Here is a 24395-nt window from a genome sequence, read left to right on the forward strand (position 1 = left end):
GCTTCCAACCGGTACTTGGAACAGCAGCAGATTCACCAAGAACCTTGAAGAAGTGATAATTATCACCAGATACTCTACTCAGAATAGGACCAATGACTTGATATTGAGAACAAGTGACAAACTAGGTGTTTTATTTGACCCTAATAGGCTCCCTGGTTAAAGCAGCAAAGGTAGCCTTGCCTCTGGTGCCGAGGTCCTCTGGTGCAGAGGGACTGCTTGGCTGCTGTTAGAATCATGAGACTATGCCCCTAAATTGACCTTTCTGTAAATGTTGATTAGCATTCTGCTCTGGTCTACATCAGGTAGTGACAAATGTTCACACATTATTGTCACAGTGACATCATGAACTGAGAACTCATTATTGCATTAGCTCTTCAATTGTGCTGAGGTACTGGTGGTTGAGAAATCTAGCTGTTGTACGTAGTAGCTAGATTGTCAATGACCTGGTTGGTCTCCGGAACGTGACATACAGTAGTTCTTAAGACATCCTTTCACTGCAAAACTGAGTGATTCTGCTTTTAGAGGGGACTAAGGACCAAACTACAAGTGACGAATGACACAGGTTGGACACTTGCCAGCTTCCCTCAAGTTTTGATGGGAAATGTAGGCAGCTTGGCGGAATGTTGGACAAGTGACAGTTGAAAAGTCCATTGGACAGCAGTCGGAGAGCCAAGCTGCAAGACCAGGATGCCTACATTTCTCATCAAAACTTGAGGGAAGCTGACTAGTGTCCAACCTGTGTTGTCACTTGTAGCTTGGCCCTGAGAAAGCTGAAAAGAACAGAATAGCTGAAAACAGCTCATGTAAAAGCCCCTTCAGTTGTCACTGGTTTTGAAAGCGCCATGGCTAAAGGCTTCCTTCTGATTGGTCATGCTTGTTTCTTCACTCAGGAAAAATGGTGGACAAAGTGTTCTGGCCTTCCTCTGCCCTCAGCACATGCTCGCAACTATAAACATCACATGAACGGGATGATGTGCTTCTGGGTACCTCACCATTTTCAAACAATAAGATGCAAAGTCACAGGAATCCTGTTTTACTTCTGTTTTTGCACTTCGACTTTACTATACTACTAGATGCATTAGAAGAGCTTCAAATGTGACTTTGTAAAATGTGAGCAGCCATTTACAAGATAAGAAAGTTTGCTAAAGCAATTGAACAACTAATTTAAGTATGAGCCTAGATGAAAAAAGATTAAATTACATCCACTGAACTCTCAAAATGTCTGTATAATTTAGGCATTGGCTTCTCATGACTGCTTGATTCCGACCAAGATATCAGTCTAAACAAATGGAGGACTGATAGTCTTTCTGGAAGATCTTTAACAGTTTAAAATGGCTGGATTTGCTCTGACCACATTTTTTTTTAAAAAAAACCATAGACTCACTTTTTCATGCATTCACAATTTTTAAATTCTTGGTTCTCTCCAACTACAATTTATTTAGACCCCAGCCATTGACAAGCTTTTTCAAGAACCCTCCTAGCCCTCATTTTAAAATACATTTCCAATCACTCAATGCAGCAACAAATTGATAAGACTGAATAATCGCTTAGATTTTTTTAAACCTTCATGATTTCCAATCTTAACAGAAACTGTCTGAATAACCCAGTTTTCAGATTTGAGGGCAGTGTCTTCACAGGAATATTGTTAAGGAATAAAACCTATTTGTGGTCTAGTTTTGCCAGGTTGCATTGACCATAATGCAAATTGACCGCAGAATTTCAGCTGGTAATGAAGTTTTTGATATGCTAAAGCAGATTTTATCTTTTCTTGGGTAATAATGTTACAGTTAACGTACAGCAATTTATACTGCAACTACAGTGAGGTCATATATGTGTTGGTTTTAAATAGCTATTAAGATGAGATTTTAATTTGTATGTTTTAATTTGTTAGCTGCCTCTGAGGGCAGAAAGGCAGGATAAAAATCCTAGAAAGCAAGCAAAAAAGCGTATGGATCTAAAAGTAAGAGAACAAGCTGATACATGAGTCTTCCACTTTACTGTGACAGTGCAGCAGATTTTAGCATAAAGTTGATAAGCTGTAATACATTTTTATTAATTGTTCCATATGCAAATTTAAATGACAAACCAGGAGAAAATCTAGTCTTCTGCACCAATAACAAAAATGAACAATTCTCATAAGAATTCAGTTAAAAATAATCTAACTGCTACTTAAACCGATTTCAGAAGCCAACTCTCAATTTGTATGCATGGCATGTATGGAAATACTGATAACGAAGCTACAGAACTTGTGCAATTAAGAACTGCATTAACATTTTAGACAAGCCACTTTTGAAGACACGATTACCCTCAACTCACATCGTGGGTTTCTTCATACTCCAAAAATATGCCTTAACACACAGATATTTATAAATCCTTAGCACCGTCTCCATCTGAATGCGAAATATTTCTGCATTTTATTTATCATTATCCAGGAAGAAAATGGTTGTTCCTGAAACCTCTGCTATTCTTTCAGATGCTGCACTATTTTTAATACTCATACATCACTATAAAAATCAACTGAGTTTGTCATGAGTGCACTACACACCTCCAAGATGTGCAACACATAGAACCTTTTTGTTCCAGGCTCCAGAACATGGGACATTGGTAATATTCTTTGGCTCTTATACACTTTGGAGGGGGAAAAAACTTATGGCACAATCTAGAGCGTATTGACGGGCCTCAGTGTTTTCTACATGAAACAGACTTTGAGAATGTGGAACATTGTGAAGAGCTCCACAAGAACCTCTTCAAATTGGGTTAGTGGGCAACAATGTAGCAAATGAAGTTTACTGCAGGTAGGTGTAAGGCGAGGCACACTGAAGCAAAACATGGTAACTTAAAATACACGATCACGGGGTCCAAACAAGCAGTGGCAAGAGGAAAAGAGATCTTGGAATGGTGAATTGGTAGTGGATAGCTTGATTAAAATGCTGTCTCAAATATGCTGCAATAGTGAAAAAGACAAAACTCAATGCTGGGGATTAGGAATGAGAACAAAAATAAAACAATGCCCTTGCACAAAACTAAATGCCCTTTCACATATCTGAGGTGCAGTATCATTTGGAATACTATTTAGGGTTTTGACAGTTGTATCTCAAAAAAGATTTTGCAGAGCTAGAAGACATGCAGAAGAGGGCAAGACGATTAAAAGGTTGGATCACCTTTGCGTGTCAGACTAGGGACACCCAGGTACAAATTTCCTCTCTGCCATAAAGGTTTGCTGGGTGATCTTGGGCCAGTTATACTCTCAGCCTAACCTACCTAGGAGAGTGTGTAAGTTGCTTTGGGTCCCTACTGAAGAGAAAGGCAGAGTATAAATGAACTGGTAGTGGTGGAAAGTGCTGTCAATTCATAGCTGGCTCATGCAAGTTTTCAAGGCAAGACTAACAGAGGCAGCTTACTATCGCCTGCCTCTTCCTGAGAAGTCTCCCATCCAATTACCAACCAAGGCTGACTCCACATAGCTTCTGAAATTGGGCTTGCCTGGGCTGAAGAGGCTTGAACTTTTCAATTTAGAAATGAGACTAATGTGGCACGATATAGGTTTATAAAATTATGCACGAGGCTTTCTTCCTGTTCTATAACAGAACCCAGGACCCCTGGATGAAATTGATGGGCAATAGATTCAGACCAGAAAAAAGAAAAGTAGTTCATTCAATTATTAAATTGTGGAATTTACTGGCAATAGATATAGTGATGGTTGTTAGTACAGATGGCTTAAAAAGGAAATTAGCCAGATTCAGGGAGGATAGGTCCATTAATGGGTACTAGTCAAGGTGACCTTTTTACCCTTCAGAAGGGTAAACACTGAACACCAGTACTAGATGGTAGTATCAGGAGAAGGTCTTGGCTTCAACACACTGCTTGCTTGCCCTCCAGGGCAACTAGTTGGCCACTCTGTGAAACAGAATGCTGGACCACTAGTCTGGTCTTAACAGGGCCTGCCTCATGTTCTTGTTCAGTAACTGTCACTTGGAAACTCCTGCATGTCTTGTCTTAATGAAACAAAACACCCTTATTTAAAGGCCTGCATACAGTGATATTAATATGGAGAAATTATGGACACAGGCAGTCCTATTAATTTCAATAAATACAGCAAAGCTGTGTGTGCCAAGGAATGCACCTGTAGATCTTTCAGCCTTGATTATAATGAATGGGCTAGGTTCTTAGCTGCAGGAAAATTCCGTGTGCATATCAGAATTCCAAGTCCTACTGGAATCACTAGTCTGATGCCTGTGCATCTACATATATGTCAATCATTGACTGCTGAAACAGATTTTCCCATGATCTTAAGATAAAATACCTGGATATTGCACTAGTGCAAAAGTTCTTACTTGAACGTATATTATGAATAAACTGCACATTGTTTTAGATGCAATATATATTTGTAAACTTGTTCATGCAAAATTAGTGCACACAACAGGGAATGGTTTACTCCCATACCTTTAAAAAGAACATTTACTTATGTTTGAATTTTTAGACTGTGCCCAAGTCCTCTGTGCAATAATAAGCCTTACACAGATTTTTTTTCTGTCAGTCATATCAATTTAGACACAGGGTTATTACATAAAACATGGTAGATTTTTGGATCAGAAAAAAATAGGAGGCAAAATCACATCACATTTCTTTAAACTTTTTAATCCTAAACATTACAGGGCAAAGAGATGATGGATCTATTTCCATACACCATGTGTTTCAACCTTTTATTTCTATTTTGTGTGTGTCCAAATCCACTAAAACATGAGTGGCTTACAACTTTTGATTTATGGAAATACATATTCTGGAATCAATGCTAAAAAAGCAAACAATAGGGAAAGCCAAACTGTCTTCATAAAGGTAAAGTGGAACATTGTGAAGATTAGATACTTTTCTGTTTTTTTAATCTTGTCAATTCAGTGCATCATATGGTTCAAATTAATGGTCCCTGTTTTAACCAAATATCTAACTAGTGTCCATTGATTCTAAGTTAGTGGAAGATGAATCTTTCTGGATACTTTCAAAGATGGCTGCAAGCTCAGGATTTGAGCTTATCTGTGACTGAAATTCACTCATCAGTGGACTCTTCTCTGCTTCTGGAATGGTTAATAATGCTGCCACTGCCCTCATAGCAGATCGCTTCAGTTCATCTTGTTTTTCAAACTCTTGCTTCACAGAGTTTGCTTTTACCTGTTATTAAAAAAGAAATGATAATAAGCTTAGTATACAAAGTCAGCAGTGAAAACAAATCACTAAGGCATTCAGACTGACATGTGCCCCACAAGGCAGACTGTGAGGCTATTCAGGTAAGGAACAATGCTGAAAAAAATACTGAAAAAAATTACAAAATAACCCACCAATTTTACACACCAGTTCTGATAATTCAAATGAAGGAGCAGTTACTAAAGACTGAGGGTTGTATTCTAGGACTCCCTTCCATTACAGCCTTCTACCCCCCTTCAAGGGAGAAAAATCTCCTCCAGTGGAGAATTAATTTTTCTGACGGAGATAGGCTTTGTTGAAGCAAGTCTGTTCTTCAAGAAAGTCTGCTCTGATGTACAAACTTGGCAAAAGGAAGTCATAGGTAGGGATGTGCACTGCAAAAATTACCATTTTAGTTCTGTATCAAAAAGTTGGCAATGGTACGATTATTATTTTCATTAAGTATTGGGAGTACTGTTACTGCTCCAGGCAGTTTTAATAAATATTGCAACAATACTTCGAATTTAGTGAAAATGACAATTATAACCTGGCCAAAATGACTAATTATTTACATAATAGACCGTTAACCGAGTTCTGGAAAAAATGGAAGGATCTTTTTGATTATTTAGGTATAATGAATTGATATAGAAGCTCAGAGGAAGGGAGGGGAGGAGAAATGTTATGTATTTAGGCTAAGGGAACTCAAATATTCAATGTTCTTTTTAATTAGATCAAAGTATTGTTTGTTTAACTCCCAAAACTATTATAGATGTATTGTTTACATACTTATTGTTTGTATAAGATTATATAAGTCTCAACTTAATGTCTAATCTAGAATCTGTATAATCTTTTTACTATGCACTTACTTTACTATACTTTCTTTTCTTTTAAATAAAATTCTTTATAAAAGAAAAAAAAACTTTTTGAACTTACGAAAGGAAATTAAAATAATTTTTGAAGCGCTCCTTGTCAGGAGCAGCAGCAGGGAAGGGGTGGAGAAAGACAGGAAAAGAATCCTGGTCCCCAGCAGATCCATGGTGCATTCAAACACCCTCTAAACTGTAAGAAATCGTTAATTTCAATGGGTGGTAGATCTGGTCTCAAGTTCAGCATCTAGGTCTGCTATACATTGAAATTAATGGCTCTTGAATGCACCATGGACCAACATGAACAAGTGAAATGCCTCCCAACATGATTCGAGATAGTCCAATATTTATCAGGAGAAAAATATCAGAATTGGGAAATATCGGGAGTGCCTTTCACAGTATTGTATACTGCTGATCTGATCCAAGCCAGAAAATACTTTTTATCGGGTCAGCAATACCCAACTGCACATCCCTAGTCATATGATCCAATCCTAACTGTTCTCCTTTGCTAACATTTTTGCAATTTTGACTATTCAGGGCAGCTTGCTTTTGGCTCTTGTCAAGGATATTTATATATTTATCTAGCAAGCATAACTTGAGCCTTCTCTTCATATAATGTCTTGGTTCTCAAGTTCCATGTTGTCTTCAATACATGACTTAAGAGAACAGCTAGGAAAAGCGTGCAAGTAGCATGTCAAGAAACAATAATATGTTCAAAAGATCTTCATCACAACTTAGAATCTGTCAACAAAACCAAACACACTAGTGTTATACACATACAATTCTTAAAGAACAAGTAGTGATTAATTTAGTGCAGAAATCCAGCTGCACTAAAATAACCTAATCCAGCTCCTGTAACTTTATTTTATAACCTGGAGCCCTGTAAATTGTTCTCTCTCTTCTAACATATAGAAACAGTTTAACACATTACCTTGGTTGTACATGTAGCCCGTAACGGCTCAACCAGCCTATCAAGCCTCTGTAGTACTGCACTTGGACATAGAGTAGATAGTCTCACCAACATTAAAAATGTTAGCATCTAGTTTGGAAGAAAAAAAATTAGAAATGGTTAAACTGTAACTGTTTCATAAATTTTAAGCTACTTTTATATCATTTTTCTTGTGCTTCACACACACTATCTTCTTTGATTATCCTGCTTCATTTTATTTTATCTGTATCCCATGAGGGTCTGGAGCCTCTGACCTCTCCCACTGTTCATTATGTGTAACAACTGCATTCATTTCAGTCCCTCATATAGGGACCCACACTTGAATGATTTATGACAGCTCTCTCGGCTACAGTTCATTCTCTATTTCCCCCCTTTATGTAATTTTAGTTATAAAAATCTTTTAAAACAATATTCCGCCCACATGCATCTGACAAAGTGAGCTTCAACTCACAAAAGCATATGCTGAAATAAACTAAGTTACTCTTAAAGGTGCCCCTTGTTTTCTGCTCTATTTTTTAAAAAAAGAACAAGGTTAAGCATCAGCAAATTTTACTTGGGATAATTCTAGAATGAAGAAATAAAACTCTACAGATTATTCCTACGTGCTGATTGGACTTTCTGATGCTTTCCTAGTTATCAAATATTTTACAAATGAATCAACTGGAATTTTGTCTTCATTGGTCACTGACCTATAATCAATATCTTCTCTTAGTTTATATTAGGCTATACACCCCATGGCTGGAACTCCTAGAACTGCCATGACCCTTTCTGTCTGATCGTGCCTTTGCTGGATATCACTGATATTGCAATTGTTTACCAGAAGAAAAACAGAAGGGGAGTCCCTGTGGCAAAAGGAAATCACAGAAGAGAACAAAAACCACAGATTCAGTCAAATGTATATTGGGAAATTAGATGGCCTAGGTAGTACTTTTCCTCAGGGCCAGAGTGAATCTATAAACTCTGGAGAAACCCTCTACTATAAGCCTATACAGCTTTCCCCATTCCAGCCAAAAGACTGCCTTTTCAGTTTCAAATAAGAAAAAAAGATTTTTATTCAATCCATGAAGGATAGGGGTGAGTTAAAATGGCAGATTGCCTGGTTTTCTGACAACCTGCAACTTTTGTTATTTAATAACAGCTATTAAATGTCAGCTTTCTCGTTTACTTATAAAAATTGTTTTTAATAAATTATTTTTAATGACTCTTACCTGAAACTATGTTTTACTTTACAATTATTTTTTAGCAGCTGCCTTCTAGGTCCATGGAACAAAAAGGAAAATTAACACACACACACACACATGCATGCAAAATAGAAGCTAACCTTGATATCATAGTGATCCTTCAAACCATCTTCAACATGGTTTAGGAATTCAAAGATGTCTAGTCTATCCAGACAACTATCTAGAAGAGTGTACATACACTCAAAAGCTGCCTTTCTAATATCCAGGCCATCATCAACTGTATGTTTAAATGGTCCCATTTCCACCTGCAAATCAGTTAAGAATGAGAGTCAAGATATTTAATACGTTCAATTGACAAGCAAGTTGCCAGTTGTTAATTAAATCATTGAAGAAGGAATTTGTTATCCTTAATGGTCAAGAAATATAAACTAATGTTTGGATCAGCAATTCGTATCACATCAACAGCTTCCTTGTATAATGAAATGTGTTTATTACTATTATTGCTCTTTTTTGTATCAGTATGATATAGTTTTACAAGACTATTTCATGTGTTTAAAATCAGAAGAAAGCTCAGAGCATTTCACTGATGATCCCCAATGTCTTTTTAATATGGTGACACAAGTTGATCAGTCAATTTTCCAGAAGGATTTAGCTTTTATTGTTCACCTAGAAATTACAGAATAATATTTAGAAAGTGTTACGTATTCTTTGGTACCACTGCTTATTCACAATGTACATACCTCTCTTATCAGTTCCTTTCTGACTTTTGTTTCATTATAAAGATGAGGAAGCACAGTATCTAAAAGGTCCCTTATTAGCGATGGTTTATTGTGTGCTGCAGAATTAAACGTTACCAGAGCTACACGTCTTACATTAAGATCTGGATCTTCCAACGTTTTTAGAAAATCACCTGCAATGATTTTAAGAAGTTATCAGTGTACAATTTTATCATTTTTGTAACTTATTAAAACCAAGTATGTTGTTTGCACTGGCTTTTTACCATCTTTATAAAAAGCATTACACTATAAAATAGGGCCACTTGACATGGCCAATCTGGCCACCTGAACTTACACCACGGTAACATCAAGACTAGATTACAGTAATGCACTCTACTGTAGGTCTTCCCTCAAAACCAGCTCAGAGACTCCAGCTGGTACAGATCACCACAGCTTGCTTACTTTCAGGAGCTAGGCAGAACATGCATATTACTCCTATTCTGCAGTCATTTTCTGGCTACTCATCAGTTATCAGGTTCAATTCAAGGTTTTGACTATCACATACAAAGCTTCATGGCCTTCATGGCCTTGGTTCCTCTTATCTGCAGGATTGCCTCTCCCCCTTTGTTTCACCAGCTTCACTCATCTGAACAGGGTATTCTGCAGATACCATCCTGCCGTTAGGCAAAATCTGCAGCTGCCTATGCACATGCTTTTTCTGTGGTAGCCCCCAAACATGGAATGGCATGTTTGAGAAGGTCAAAAAAGTTGACACTCTTCTGGCTTTCCACAAGTATGCAAATTAAATTGTTCAGGTAATGGGGCTGTGCTTTAAGAAATGGCTCAGAGAGGAGCCCTAGTAAAGGGACAAGGACTGTAGACTATTCTACTGAGTACTGTCAACTATTTCTACTGGGTACTGTCTATTGATGCAGATATCTTCCTACTGAATAGTTTCAGTGTTATTAAAGATGTCACATTTATGCTTTGTTTCAGCAATGTTTAATCTCTGTGATCAGATTTATGCTGTTTCATATTTCTACAACCTATGTGTTCACTGAATGTCCTAGCTGTTGACTTATAGACTTGTACTGTGTAATTTGTCTCAGGTTAAAAAAAAATTAGTGTGTCACCTTATTACTCATGCACAAACCGCTTCTATATCCTGCTGCTTCCCTTGTACCTTCCTTCCAAAGCTGTAATTCCTCAACTGACTTATATTTGTTTTTTTAAATTTTACCTGGTTTGCCTACATTTTTGTGAAAGCAAGGCAGCAATTTGCATTCCACCAAGTAATTGCCATTTTAACACAGACAATTCATTGCATCTGTGATCTGTTCTAATCAAGGTCTTCTCTGCCACATTCTTGTAAACTGGCTTCTTCAAGAGACTTATACCATCAAAAGAACTTGGGGGAATATACATGCTCTTTTTCTCCATAGAAAAGAGTCCAGCAGCACCTTTAAGACTAACCAACTTTACTGTAGCATAAGCTTTCGAGAATCACAGTTCTCTCTTCTGGATCTTTTTCTCCATGTTTCCTCAAATCTGCTCTATAATTAAAAGACTCTGAGGAGCACCATATGTTCTTAGATCACAGTCTGGGTATCATGCCTCATAACTTAACCCTATATATACCTCAGGAAAAAATTCAAAAACATTTAACAGGAAAGGCAAGAGACTATAAATGAAAAGCAATAGATTTTCCAGTTTGGCTGCCAGATTACTCTTCCTTTTCCAGCCTTGAAATACTGAGATCCTACCAACACTGAATACTGATCAATAACTCTACAAAAACTGGGACTTTATGTTTGCCACTATGGAAAAGCTACAATTGGGAGAAAGATTCATCAGAGCAATTAAGGAAATTTACAGAGACCAGACTGCAGCAATCGTGGTGAATGATGAATTGACCAAAAAATTGACGATAAGTAAAGGAACAAGACAAGGTTGCCCGTTATCTCCATTGCTGTTCATTTTAGTATTGGAGATTCTGATGATACAAATACGTCAAGATGAGGAAATTCGTGGAATAAAAATAAAGGACTATTCATATAAGGTCAGAGCATTTGCAGATGACATAATGTTAATTGTAGAGGATCCATTGGAGAACATGCCAAGAGTGATAGATAAGATCAAGGAGTTTGGAGACTTGGCAGGTTTCTTCATTAACAAAAAGAAGTCAAAGATACTATGCAAAAACATGACTAAGCAGAAACAACAATTGTTAATGGAAACAACGGATTGTGAAGTAACAAGTAAAGTGAAATATTTGGGAGTCGAACTAACTGCAAAGAACATAGATCTATTCAAAAACAATTATGAAAAACTATGGACTCAGATAGAGAGAGACTTGATTAAATGGAATAGATTGAATTTGTCATGGTTGGGCAGGATTGCAGCAGTTAAGATGAATGTGTTACCAAGAGTAATGTTTTTGCTACAGACAATACCAATCATCAGAGACTCCAAACAATTTGAAAAATGGCAGAGGAAAATATCAGATTTTGTTTGGGCAGGCAAGAAGCCTCGAGTGAAGGTGAAAGTTTTACAAGATGCAAAGGAAAGAGGCGGAATGCAACTGCCCAATCTGAGACTTTATCATGATGCAATCTGCCTAGTTTGGTTGAAAGAATGGATGACATTAAAGAACAAGAAACTATTAGCCCTAGAGGGATATAAAAAAATATTTGGATGGCACGCATATTTATGGCATGACAAAGTAAAGGTCAACTCGATGTTCCTGCATCACTTTGTTCGGAGAAGTCTATACACAATCTGGAAGAAGTACAGAATTTATCTACAAGAAGGAACTCCTTTGTGGGTGGTTCCATATGAGGTGATAGACCCGAGAGCTGTTGACAATGAACAACAATGTTTAACGTACAAAGAAATAACTAAAACTGAAGCATCCAAACTCAGAATAAAGACACAAGAGGAACTATCACCTAACTACGACTGGTTCCAGTATAGACAGATCAGAGACTTATATAATTTGGACTCTGTAAAGGGAGGTATACGAATAGAGAATTCGGAACTAGAGCAGACCCTTCTTAAAGAAGATAAGAAAAGAATATCCAAGGTATACCAAGTACTGTTGAAGTGGTATACCGAGGATGAGATAGTTAAAACACAAATGGTGAAATGGGCTATAAACTTTAATAAAGAAATAACAATGGAGGCATGGGAATACTTGTGGAAAACTACAATGAAGACAACGACATGTACTAATATCAAAGAGAACATCTACAAAATGATCTATCGTTGGTACATGACACCAAAGAAGATTGCGCTAGGGAATTTGAATACTTCTAATAAATGCTGGAAATGTAAGAAGCATGAGGGCTCCCTCTATCATATGTGGTGGACGTGTGAGGTAGCTAGGCAGTACTGGGGGGTAATAATAAGAGAAATGAGTGAAATTTTACAATTTCAAATTAATAAGAACCCAGAACTCCTGCTACTGAACTTGGGAATGGAGGGAATTCCAGCCCAATACAGGACGTTGATATTTTATATGACAGCAGCAGCTAGACTTTTGTATGCGCAAAAATGGAAAGTACAAGAAGTGCCAACTATTGAAGATTGGATTTACAAATTGCTGTATATGGCTGAAATGGATAAGATGACAAGAAAACTGAGAGATCTGGACTCAGGGCAGTTCAACACAGACTGGGAGAAGCTGAAACAATACCTGGAGAAGAAATGGGAGGTGGGAGGAAAACTGTGGCAGTTTGAGAACTACTGAAGCATTGAAGTAGAGGGGGGAGACTTTACCGGGGGGAGAAGAGATAAATGCGAATTAATAAGCAGTCAGATTAATAGATTGATATATATATAGATATATATAGTCTAACAAACAGAACATAGAGAAAATAATTAATTATAAGGACTAAATATAAGGATTGATTAACTAACAATATTTTCTTTCTTTCTGGTAAGTTTTGTACCAAACTGAATGTCTGAAGATATAGATGGGTCAAATTGATTGACTACGTGATGAGAGATATATAGAATTATTATAAAAAGATAGAATGAGTAATATATAGAGAATAAGTCAAATTGTTTGATACAAATGAATGTATGATCTATATGGTTTATGATATATAGAAATATTTGAAATTGAAAAATGGGATAAATTGTTTATCTAAGATGGAAACAAAGACTTACAGTTTGGGTATACAATGATAAATAGTTAAAGATGTACTGCTTAGAATAATGGAGAATATATATTTGTTTTAGATAGAGGAAGCTAATAAAAGTAAGGGAAAGGGGACAAAGGGTTGGAAAGCTGTTGGAAGTCAACAAAAAGGGGGGGAAAGGGAGGGGGTTAGAGATGAAAAAATTGGGGAAAATTGAATGTAAATGTAAAAATAATGGATTCTAACCCAATAAAAATTTTTTCAAAAAAAAAAAACAATAACTCTACAAAACCTCACCAGAATGAACTGCAGTGCTGAAACAGATTCTCGTGCACACCCATTTTTTTTAAATCTAAAGAGATTCATGTGACCTTTTACTTGAAATTTTGACCTTGTATCTTTGAAATTATTTGTTGCACTCTAGTAATAGTGTACATTGCTCTGAATCATTTAAAGAAATGAAGGATACAATGCTATAAATAAATAGCTTTCAACAGATCATTTGCTTCAAGTTGAATCATCCTTGGTTATTGCTCTAGTAGCTACATTACCGTTGTTATAGTAAGGCTGAAAACATCCCAGATAACAAATATTAATGCTTAAGAATTTTAATTTCTTCCCCCTCCCTTTGTGATTTTTACAACAAACTGCTTGAAAAGGGTGCAATTTCACTTACCTATACAATTTTTTAGAAGTGGGTCTATAGGCTGTGGATGATCAGAGATGGTGAACTTCACAGCAGTGACCACTGAACTTCGAGCATATGATGAGCCTAATACCAAAGTATTAACACATGTAAGTAGTAACACATGTTCTCTATTTTCTCTGTACAACAGTATTAATATTTCTCTGTATGACATCATGAATATTGCAGATACTGATAAGTAAGGAAGTGTTAAAATTTCCTTTACTTGCATCTTCCATATGTTTAATAGTGGAAACACACCTGGGATTCAAAGAGCTAGTTCAGCTCACAGAAGCAGCTTATGCAAACCTAGATGAATTTCTTTTACTTTTTCTTTCAACAACTGACCCCCTATATAAATGCCACATAAATACGAGACTGGGTTGCAATAATTTTCTATTTTTAAAAATTAGATTTGAGTTCCCATTAGGGAGAAAGGTGTAGTATCGATGGAGTAAATAAATAATACACCTTAATAGAATTAACAGCAATGTAACTAACACACACAGAACAGATATACATTTTGGCTTTGACATGCATACCTACTATACAGGATCATGAAATTTTTTTCACGCTAGGAAAAAATCATTCAGGACAAAAGTAAATCTATTGAACTATGTATATGGATATTGTTATTCCCATCAGGAATTTACAGAGAAACTTCCCTACTAGAAACAACTGCTGATAATGTCCAGGAAACTATATAATAGTGTGAAATAATAACTCTATACTGTCAGTTGGATCACCGTCAAGTACATTTTTACTGATTGCTGGTAGTCATTAACTCTAATACATATACTGTGCACACAACCTTTATTGCCATAATTATTTTCAGAGATATTTAATAAGAAACATTTCCCGTGGAGATAAAGGTTCTACTGTAGCTACGTATGGTATTAGAATATAAGATCTGGTCATGAAAACAGAACAAAAAGGGGTTTGTCTAGAGGAACAAAACAAAGATCTGGGCACAGAGAGGCTACAGCCCTAGGCACACGTACCTGGGAGCAAGACTCACTGAATAAAATAGGACTTGCTTCTAAGAAAACATGCATAGGATTGCCCTGAGAACTCTCTCTAGCTCACAATATCTTTTTCAGTACTACTAACTGAAGACTTCCTCCTTTTAATCACTTAAGCTGAAAATCCTACAAACAGCTGCCAAGCAAGCAGCAAGTTTAATATGGACTACATAGCCCAAGATTTATAGAGTACCTAAAAATCCACCTGCTCCAGGTAGAGGAAGACATGCTACGTTACTACTTATAGATGAAAACACACGAGAGGACAGGGCCTCCTAGACTGTCATCATAAGAACCCCTACAACCTATGAAGCCAAAGGTAGACTCCATCAAGTCAAGGAAGCAGGTTAGGAATTAAGAGCAATAAAATGCCATTTTATGACACAACTATGTTCTTGTGAGAAACTGTCACACCCCTCCATCTAGGGCTTGCTGTGTAATTCCAAGAGATCTTCCCCATACCCAAGCCAAATAAATGATTGGTGCTTCTGGGACAATAACCTGACATTCCAATCTATTCTGGGAAAATCCAAATAATATATATCTAACCAGCTAAAGTGCCCTGATGTGGATAGCCCAGGTGAGCCTGATCTCATCAGATCTCAGAAGCTAAGCAGGGTCAGCCCTGGTTAGTAATTGGATAGGATACCCTCCAATGAAGAATAGAGTTGCAGCGGCAGGTCATGGCAAACTACCACTGACAGTCTCTTGCCATGTAATACCTGCCAGGGGAGGTCACCATAAGTTAGCTATGACGTGAGGGCACTCTCTACTACTACTAGCAGCTAAAGTAATCCGAACAATCAATAAGGGTAAGTCTATCTCCTACCATCATTTGCATTTCTCTCAGAGTAACTCTGGAAAACTGACATTGTTCCCAAGGATGTAAGTTCAGTGATAAAAGGGATGCTCTTTAGTCTGTCATTTTAAGTTCAGTTTCGTGCCCTGGACTGCCCTCAATCACTGTGACTCCAGACAGCTCTTGTTTCAGAACCAAACAGTAAACCAACCTCTGCCTCACCCCACTCACCCCAACACCCACCCCCTAACTCCCTCTCAGCCAGTAACAACCCTCTCCCATTTTTCAACTCATCCTTTGGCTCTGTGCCACTTCACCTGCCTTCCTTCCAGCTTGCCTTTACCCATCGCCCCAAAGACAACCCCTGTCCATTTTACTCTTTTCCTCCAAGTCTGACCTTGTTCCTACTCTCTCCCTCTCACAGGCAACTTGTCTCCTTCCCCAGCATTTTGCAACAGCGCCTTGCCTTGCCTTGCCTGCTCTTTTTTCCTTTGAGGTCAATGGGTGGATTCCATATAAACTAGCCATGAGGAGGTACATCTACATAACATCTGCTTCCATTAGAACTATGTAATTTATGCACACTGCATTTTTAGAACTGTGTGATGGGCCTTCTATTTCCTCTGCACTGATTCTGAAATATGTCCCTCTTTCTAGCCTTTTTCTGTCTATTGTTCTAGCTAATGAAGTTTGATTCCATTAACTCGAAGTCTCTCTTTCATACTTCCTAAATATTGGCCCAAATAAATCCTACTGTATACACAGACTTAATACCTCCAAAACATAATGACCATCAACTTTTAATGAGTTTCCACATGGAATTATATTCAAGGTAGATTAAATATATATTATCTGTACAGATTCTGTATAAGCTCGAATTCTCCAATCATTTTAACTTATTTAGCACAAGAGATTTTGTATGTGTGTGAACTGTCATAATATCTGCTAAGGACCGAACAAGCCAACAAATCCTTCCTCTTCTATAACATTTAATCTGAAATCTACAACCCATTTATTTCAGCCAGCACCTATTTAAGAGCTTACAAGACCATTTTGTAATAAATGAGCTGTGGATGCTGCCTCAAGACAGTACATGTGATGTAAATGTCTACTAACCTGATGACAAGTATCCTTTGAGGCGTGGAAGTAGAGTCTCTGGGTCTATTAAAGTAAGCTTGCCCAAGCATTCAGCAACGACATTCCTGGTGCCCTCTTCTGCACACTCACAGTGTTTCAAGAGTAAAGACCAGATGCTCTCCACATATGGTTTGAGACCTTGTACCGTTGCAGAGCTAATTATCTCCTTCAAGGAATGGAGCAGAAGGTATTGCCTTTTAGGTTGGCTAGTTATTTCTTGTAAGACAAATGGGAGGTATTCAGGAAGGTTGCCGACACTGATACTGCCCAATGCATATGATGCTGCAGATTTCACTTCTTCACTTGGAGAGGAAAATGCTTCTAATATTACAGACTTCAGCTCTATTTGCCCACTTAAGTCAATGTGATGTCCAACTTCCCCAAGAGAAAGCAAAGCTAAGAGGCGAATGGAATCTGTAGACCGTGAGTTCTTGACATCTTGAATAAACTGACCTACTACTGCTGGTCCCTCTTTAGGGCATGCTCGCGTAAGGGCAGCTACACATTTGGCAATGGAATAATAAGACTGCTTGTGAGTAAGTGCTGTACTCTGAGAGTACACTGGGCCCGTTAACATGCGCAATAAATCCATATATCCTAAGTTACTTGTTCCAGTCACAACCAGAGCTTGGAAGAATTCTAGCATGGCACTAAGTGCTCCACCTTGCAACAGAGGTGACCTCACTAGCCCAATAAGTTCATTCAGAATGGAGCCACCAATTTTTGAAAGAGAGGAAGGATAAACTTTAGCTAGTGTTGTCAGAAAACTGATGGCCATTTGGGACACATGCATATCACTCTCACTGATAAGAGGTGGAAGCTCATCCAGGACAGCATCAATCATAGAGGCTGTCAAACTGTCACTATAGTTTTTGATTAAGATATCTAAAGCAGAAAGAGTTCCTAGTTTCAACGCTCGCTGATTCTTTCTGAGGAAGGAAGCAAGAATAGGAACACCTTCTCCCAAGACTGGCCTCAGGTCTATCTTCAGAGGAGAACCAGCTATTAGAGTCAAAGCCTTCACCGTGGTTAGTCGAGTGATTTCATTTTTCAGTCTCTCTAGGAAGATCTGGAGTGTACTGGGTAGGTCAGAGCCAAGATTGTCACCAAGACTGCAGATGATTTGGCCCATACAGGAGATAGCCCTCTCTTTTACTTCTTGGTCAATGTCAGCAGCTTTCAGTCTCTTGATTGTACAAGTAAACAAATCTTTGATATAAGGATTGGCATCAAAAGAGGACGGCTGATCCAGAGGGCGAATGACCTTCACAAGCTGTTGAGTTACCAGAAGTGCCTCTGATGTTATCTTATAAAATGGATCCCCAACACATGCTACAACAGGAGGCACTAATGCTTGAACATGTGGATGAAAAACTTGGGGAGCATGATTGCACAGGATCACATACAAACATGACAAAGCATCTATCTTCAGATTTGAAGAACTTGATTTGTCATTGAGTGAGAAAATTATACCTGTAGAAGAATAAAGAATTAGTCCACAAAATTCAATGTCAGAACACCTTTGCTTTGCATAATTACTCAACTTTTATTTAATTTAACCACAAAATATAATCTTTAGAACTTGCACTAAGGCAACATAGTAGTTTGTTGGTTCAAAGCTGTCCATTAGCAGCCAAAATTTTATCTACCTTACCACTCCATCCACTCAGTAAACCATCATCCCCAAAAAAAGCTTCAATGATTCCTTAAAAGTCATACTACAGATGTGCTGGCATTTACAAAGTGACTCTATTAAAGTTAATTTACTGCCATTATCACAGATGCTAGCCTTCTGTGAAACTCAGTGAGCAGGTACTGGTTATGTAAGATTTTAATAACGTCATACAGAGGGACTGTGCAATATGAATACCATGCTGTTTTTTATTGTATATGTTTTAATTATTATGCTGCTGTTTTATACTTTTTCTGTGATCCGCTCTTAGCCTGGTTCTCAGGGAGAGTGGAATACAAATGTAATAAAATAAAATCATTTTACATAAGATTAAATCTTAATTTTACTTCTAAACCAACTGCAGTTTAGCAATACAGTAAAGCTTTTCTATTCCTAACAGGTTTCACATGATTTTGATGAAAACTGGAAGTAGTTCTAGGATAACAGCAATACGCTTACTACTCTTACTACTCTTCTACTTCTTTCTTGCTTCTTCTAATCTCTATCAATTCTTCCATTCTCACCAAGTCCTGCTCCGAATCACACATTCCATTCTTTTGCCATATTATTATTTTTCTTACAGTATTTTATATAATGAAGCTATGTCATGCAATGGATTTGAAAAACAATATACACTTGCCTTTAGTCTCAAAAAACAGCGGTCTGTTACTTTTGCAAAAACAAATTGGCCAAGTTTTAATCCTACCCCAATTGGAGCCATCTCCCAAGCTTATTTTTTTATTTCTCTATTTATAACTAGCCAAAACTGAGAGCAGTTTTCTCTGAACTGACTCATCACTACAAAGAACCAATTAGGAACATGATTTTTTCAAGAATTCTTCCTATAGACACACATAAACAGAGTGCATGGGTTCAAATCAAACATCAGAGGGCATATCAATGTATAAAGGCTAATGGAAAACATACAGCCACTTTGATATTTTCAGTTGAAAATATACCCCCAGATACCTTATCAGTATTTTCAAGGCATATGCAGGAATCCAGTTCTATACCTACAATTCTCGAATATACTGGTATTCTAATCCTGATTATTCTTGAAAATGTTTGGGAATAACTGGAGTTGGCATTTTAAAGGTTATAGCAATTTGTTTTCTTTGCTATTTAGAGGTTTCTCTCAGGAAAAAAAGGGAAGGGGAGGGAAGTGACTTTCACAGGGGAATGGCATTGCATATTAAGGAGAACTCAACTGCTTGGGAATATGCATCTGACTTCTGTTGCAAGGTTGATTCTGTTGGGATTTATTGGTCCTTTTTGCCTTGGGAGGCCTTTGGTCAGTGGTTGCTCTTGTGTGTTGGGGCTAAGGCTTCTTTGCCCTGCAGAAAGCATGGCATCTTCCCCCCAATAGAAAACAATGGAGACCAGCTAGGGGATCCTTGTTTAGAGGCCTGTAGTACTGGACACCTTGACCCAATCTAGTTAAACTCCAGAAGTTGTTAGTGGACAGGCAGCCACTGCAATTTTAGTATCATCTGCTTCAAAAACAGCTGGCTCCAGCCACTCAGAGATCCCCCCACAGAGAATGGACATAGTTTCAGAATCTGGGGGGAATAAAACCAATACGAATACCAAATTGGTATGGGAGGACCAGAATATCAGGAATACCCATATTTACAGCCTTCTCAATCCACAAAGCTGAAAAATATTGATTCTTAATGCACATTCCTAACATGAGATCTACAAATGTAAAAATGTACATATAAATATGTCAAAGTAGAGGCAGGTATTAAGATTAAAAGTCTGCAAACTTCTATAAAATAATTCCAAAATTTTCCTTACCTGGGACAAGTACAGGAATGTGTTGTGTGAGGGCCCCAGGTAACACATTGACCAACTCTGTCAACATGTTAAAACAACACTGACGTGTTTTCACACTTTTTTCCTTCATCTGTTTATGCAAGGCTTTAACAATGTTGGGAACCTGTAATCATTATATACTTGTTACATTACTGGGCAGCTAGAATAGTCTTTGCACAAGCGTACAGATTATGGACTGCCGTTATATAAGTATAGTAACCTCAGATATTTAGAAACAATTAGCCAACTACTTTTGTATTCTACATTTTGCTAGAGATAACATATTTCTTGGGAACAGTCCAGTAGCTGCCAGAAACAGTAAACATTTCCAAAGACATTTTACGCTTCTACAAACCAACAGCAGTTCTCAGCACAACCCTAAGCAGGACAGCAAAACTTGTGAAGCTTCTCCATTTCAGTGTCTGCTTACAGATACTTCAACAGAGTCAGAAACAATACAATTTCTTCATTACTTTCATAAAGTGCTATAGGATTAATAGTTGCATCATTTTCCATATGTAGTCAAGGAAGAGTGAACAATGCGGCCTTCCAAAATATTGACATTTAATTCACTAACCTGACTCTGAAGCATTGTCAAAGGTGTCTCTCCTTGTTCCATTGCATCGGGGTCACATAACCAACTCTGCACAGGCCGAGTTTGTTTTAAAAGAGAAAGATATGCATGGAAAACATCTGCTTTTACATTCTCCTCTCGCTCTTTGAATCTAGCAATTAAAGCAGGAGACACTGTCTTGTAGAACTCTGGTAGCATTTCATGCCGTGTACTGACTACGGCATCCAAGCACTTAGCTGCTGCTCGTCTTACTTTCCAACTCATGTCATCATCATCACTGTATTCATCATCGCTCCCTTGGGAAAAAATTAGAAGGATACGATGTTATACATATTCACATTTAAACTGTGCAGTCTACTGATTGTTCCTTGGAATTTAATAGGCTCTCTTGATACTATTATTTGGACATTTTAATTTTTTGCCTTAAGTTTACTTCAATAATTCAGTCCAAACATGAGTTACCTTGATCATCATCATCTCCACCATCAGCATCCATAGCGTTCTCATCTTCATCTTCATCATCATAATTGTAATTGGGATCATATGTAAGGTACTTAAGACAAATGTTTATAATGGTAGTTACATGAGGGTAAACTTCTTTGGGACATCTGTATAATAAGCATTACAATAATTAGGTAACTGTCAAATATAAAACATTGAATATACACATTGAATACATATAATTAATTCATGAAAAAACTATAAATAGACAGAGCTAGTCATCATCACAGCAGGTACACTTTACTACTGCAAAGTCGAAAGCCATTTACTTGCTCTGAAAATGAATTAAATAAGAAAATAGCTCTTGCAGTGTTCAAGCTACTAAATTACAAGCAATAGCCTGCCAACACCTATCTATTACCACTTATTTCACTCACTTGAGGAAGCTGAAATGCTTGCTAGGAATTTACTTGAAGTCCAGAGTCATTTTAGTCACAGAATAACTGTTCTTCTCTAAAAGGCTTTACTTGGGAAGAATCTACCTTGGGATGAAAATCTGACAAGCACCTGTCCCACTGGAAAACCAGACAGCAAGAGCCTCCTTTCTTATAGGAAGGATGATTGTCAGACTGAAAGCAATAAGCAAGTTTGTCATGCGCATCTTCTGGACTGGACACCACCACTTTCCAACCAAAGTCAAGTCACTCAGGACAAATCCAGTATGCACGGTTCCTACTTTTCAGAGGCGTTAAGTATAGATTAAGTCTGCCAAGAAAATGTCGTGATGTGACGTCCCCCCATGGGTCAGTAATGACTCGGTGCTGGCACAGGGGACTGCCTTTACCTTTTAAAGAATAGATTATTTCCTGCTGGGAAAAGTGCATGCCAGTTAAGCAGCAGCAGCAGCAGCTTGCACTTGAAACCCAGAACATACTCAGATAAGGCGCTGGCGTAGGGCAGGCAGGGTGGCTGGACAGAACATTGAACTGATTCTGGAAGAACCCCATCCATTACTGTGAATTATGTAAGGAGCTTATATTTAGCAGAAACAAAATCCTTATGCAGATGTGCTCACAAATTCAGTGACGGTTGGGTGAGAGATTGATGGATCTCTGTGCTGTTACCAGAACTGCTCTTTTATTATAATGGGGAATTAGCTGCAGCAGTCTGTAACTATTAATATTAAGCGAGGATCATAACCTATGTTTACGGAGGTCCCGATCCCAGACACTCTAGTGAAAAAGAGGCAGACAAGGAGTAAGGTCCAAACACGTGTATTAAGTGTAGCGTAAGCCTAGCTTGCACAATCATACAAAGAACATACAAGGTCTAAGAAATATAGCGTAGGAAATACAGAGACGTTCGCATTAGCTGGTTCCCAACGATGGTAGGGGGAATACTCACTTATCCTGGAGCGAAGCAGAGACGCAGCAGCGAGGGTGGCCCAATGCCAGCACTGGGACCACAGACGGACAGCAAGGAGGTCTGGATAGGGAATGGCCTGAGCACCGAGTGGTCTGAGAGACCAGCTTAAATACCCCAAAACGTACCCTGGGGCTGGTGCTGTACTTGGTGGTTCTCACAGATTAAAACAAAGGGTCTAATGGGCTACTGAATGGCTTGGATGGGCCACTTTGGTAATCAGATTGTGATAAGTGACACCTCAGGAAGAGGGGACAAAAGAGGGAGGGGGAAATCCAAGTGGGCTGAAAGGATGTTCCAGCGGACAGGGCTTGTCCTGATGTCATCAGCTTTGGAATGCGGAGGTTTCTTTGAGATGCATTCTCTAAGTGCTTGGGATGGTCGGCACTTAGTTCCTTCTCCGGGGCGGCTCCTAAGATATGCAGAGCGGGGCGAGGGGCTCTCGCTGCGGACGTGGTGTGCCCGCTTCGCCGAAATGGCTTCTCAAAGCAGTCTTCTTCCCAGGGTCTTCTGGCTGCCTGGGAACATGGATGCCGGCTGGGCATAGCTGGGGCTGGATAGCAGGCTGCCCGGTAGCGAGGGCAAGCTCGGCGACCTACCCGCGGGAGGCTCCAGGCGGGAACTGACCAGGGAGCGCCTAGCCAGGCTCGCTGGAGGTTTCCCCGGCAGGCGCCCGGCTGCTAGCAGCGGCTTGGGCCCATATGAGGCAGGCTTCCATGGAGGCAGCGGGAACAACACTTTAAAACACAGTCCAAAGCAGGGAACAGGCACGGTCCGTGGCAGATGGCAAAGCAGGCACGGGGAACACAGTCCAAACACACACTGGGAATTCCAGATACAGGCCAGGGCAGGGCTTGCCCAGGAAGAGAGTCCTTTGTGCAGTTAACCAAACATGGAGTCAGTAAACTACACAGTCTATAGCGGCAGCAAGGTAATTGACACGCAGGCAGGAAACTGACACGTGTATCAGAACACACACGTGCAAAGCAGTCTTTGTGCAGCAGTGAAACAGTAATGCAGGAAACTTTAACACAGTTCATAGCAGGCTTCAAAGCAGGGGAGGGGGCCTACTTGGCAACAATTCCCCCCCTCGGAGACCCCGGGACGTCAGGCGCGCGGGTCTCCGAACTTGACTTCAAAGGCGAGGTGGTTGGCAATGTCCGGTGGTCGAGCTTCGAGCGAAGAAGGAGTGGGAAGGGAAGGAGGGGGAGGCGTCACTCAAAAATTTAGTTTGGAGAACCACCTAACCGAATAAGTGCAATTTAGATCAGCCAATGGGCTGCAGGTCTCTGGGTTCACACCAGGGGGTGTGCTAAGTGCAATCGTCAGAATAAATAGCAATAATTCATAGCAATAGTAATTCATAGTAGGCAGCAATGATCAATTCATGCATAGAAATAGCAATAATTCATAATTGTGTACATTGATTAATTCATGATTGAAGGTAATTCATATGGAATTCATGATGGGTTAAAAGCACTAAAAACCAGGAGCAATTAATATACATGGATCAATTCATGGATAGTTAAAATCATAAATAGATACATAGGATTAAAAGCAGGGATAATTCATACAGGGTAAAGTGAGAGGTGCAAGCATGGCATAATTCATTGAGGGTAGGCTATTTCATAAATGGTTAAAATCATAAATACATATATGTGATTAAAAGCAACAGTTCATGAAGTTGAGAGCAGCAAGGATAAAAACAAGTGCGTGGAAACAATTCATGAGGGGTAGGCGGCGGAAGGGCTCATGGGGGCAGAAAAATACACTCTGCAATTAAAAACCAAATCATA

The 24395-nt window shown here is 38.7% G+C and overlaps 1 protein-coding gene across 1 annotated transcript in view; it reads right to left on the reverse strand.

The window, feature by feature from the left end:
- Positions 1-4672: 4672 nt before the first annotated feature.
- The window catches only part of CAND1 (cullin associated and neddylation dissociated 1), a 60184-nt gene continuing 40461 nt past the window's right edge, over positions 4673-24395 (reverse strand). The window contains exons 7-15 of the mRNA XM_054988181.1: positions 21199-21344; positions 20740-21032; positions 20145-20286; positions 16655-18148; positions 13709-13804; positions 8915-9084; positions 8315-8479; positions 6976-7083; positions 4673-5166 (exon numbers count right to left, since the gene is read on the reverse strand). Coding sequence (XP_054844156.1) covers positions 4942-5166; positions 6976-7083; positions 8315-8479; positions 8915-9084; positions 13709-13804; positions 16655-18148; positions 20145-20286; positions 20740-21032; positions 21199-21344 — 2839 coding nt within the window. The 3' untranslated portion in view covers positions 4673-4941. The remainder of the gene's footprint in view (positions 5167-6975; positions 7084-8314; positions 8480-8914; positions 9085-13708; positions 13805-16654; positions 18149-20144; positions 20287-20739; positions 21033-21198; positions 21345-24395) is intronic.

The sequence above is a fragment of the Eublepharis macularius genome, chromosome 9 (genome assembly GCF_028583425.1).
Source record: "Eublepharis macularius isolate TG4126 chromosome 9, MPM_Emac_v1.0, whole genome shotgun sequence".
Lineage (NCBI taxonomy): Eukaryota > Metazoa > Chordata > Lepidosauria > Squamata > Eublepharidae > Eublepharis > Eublepharis macularius.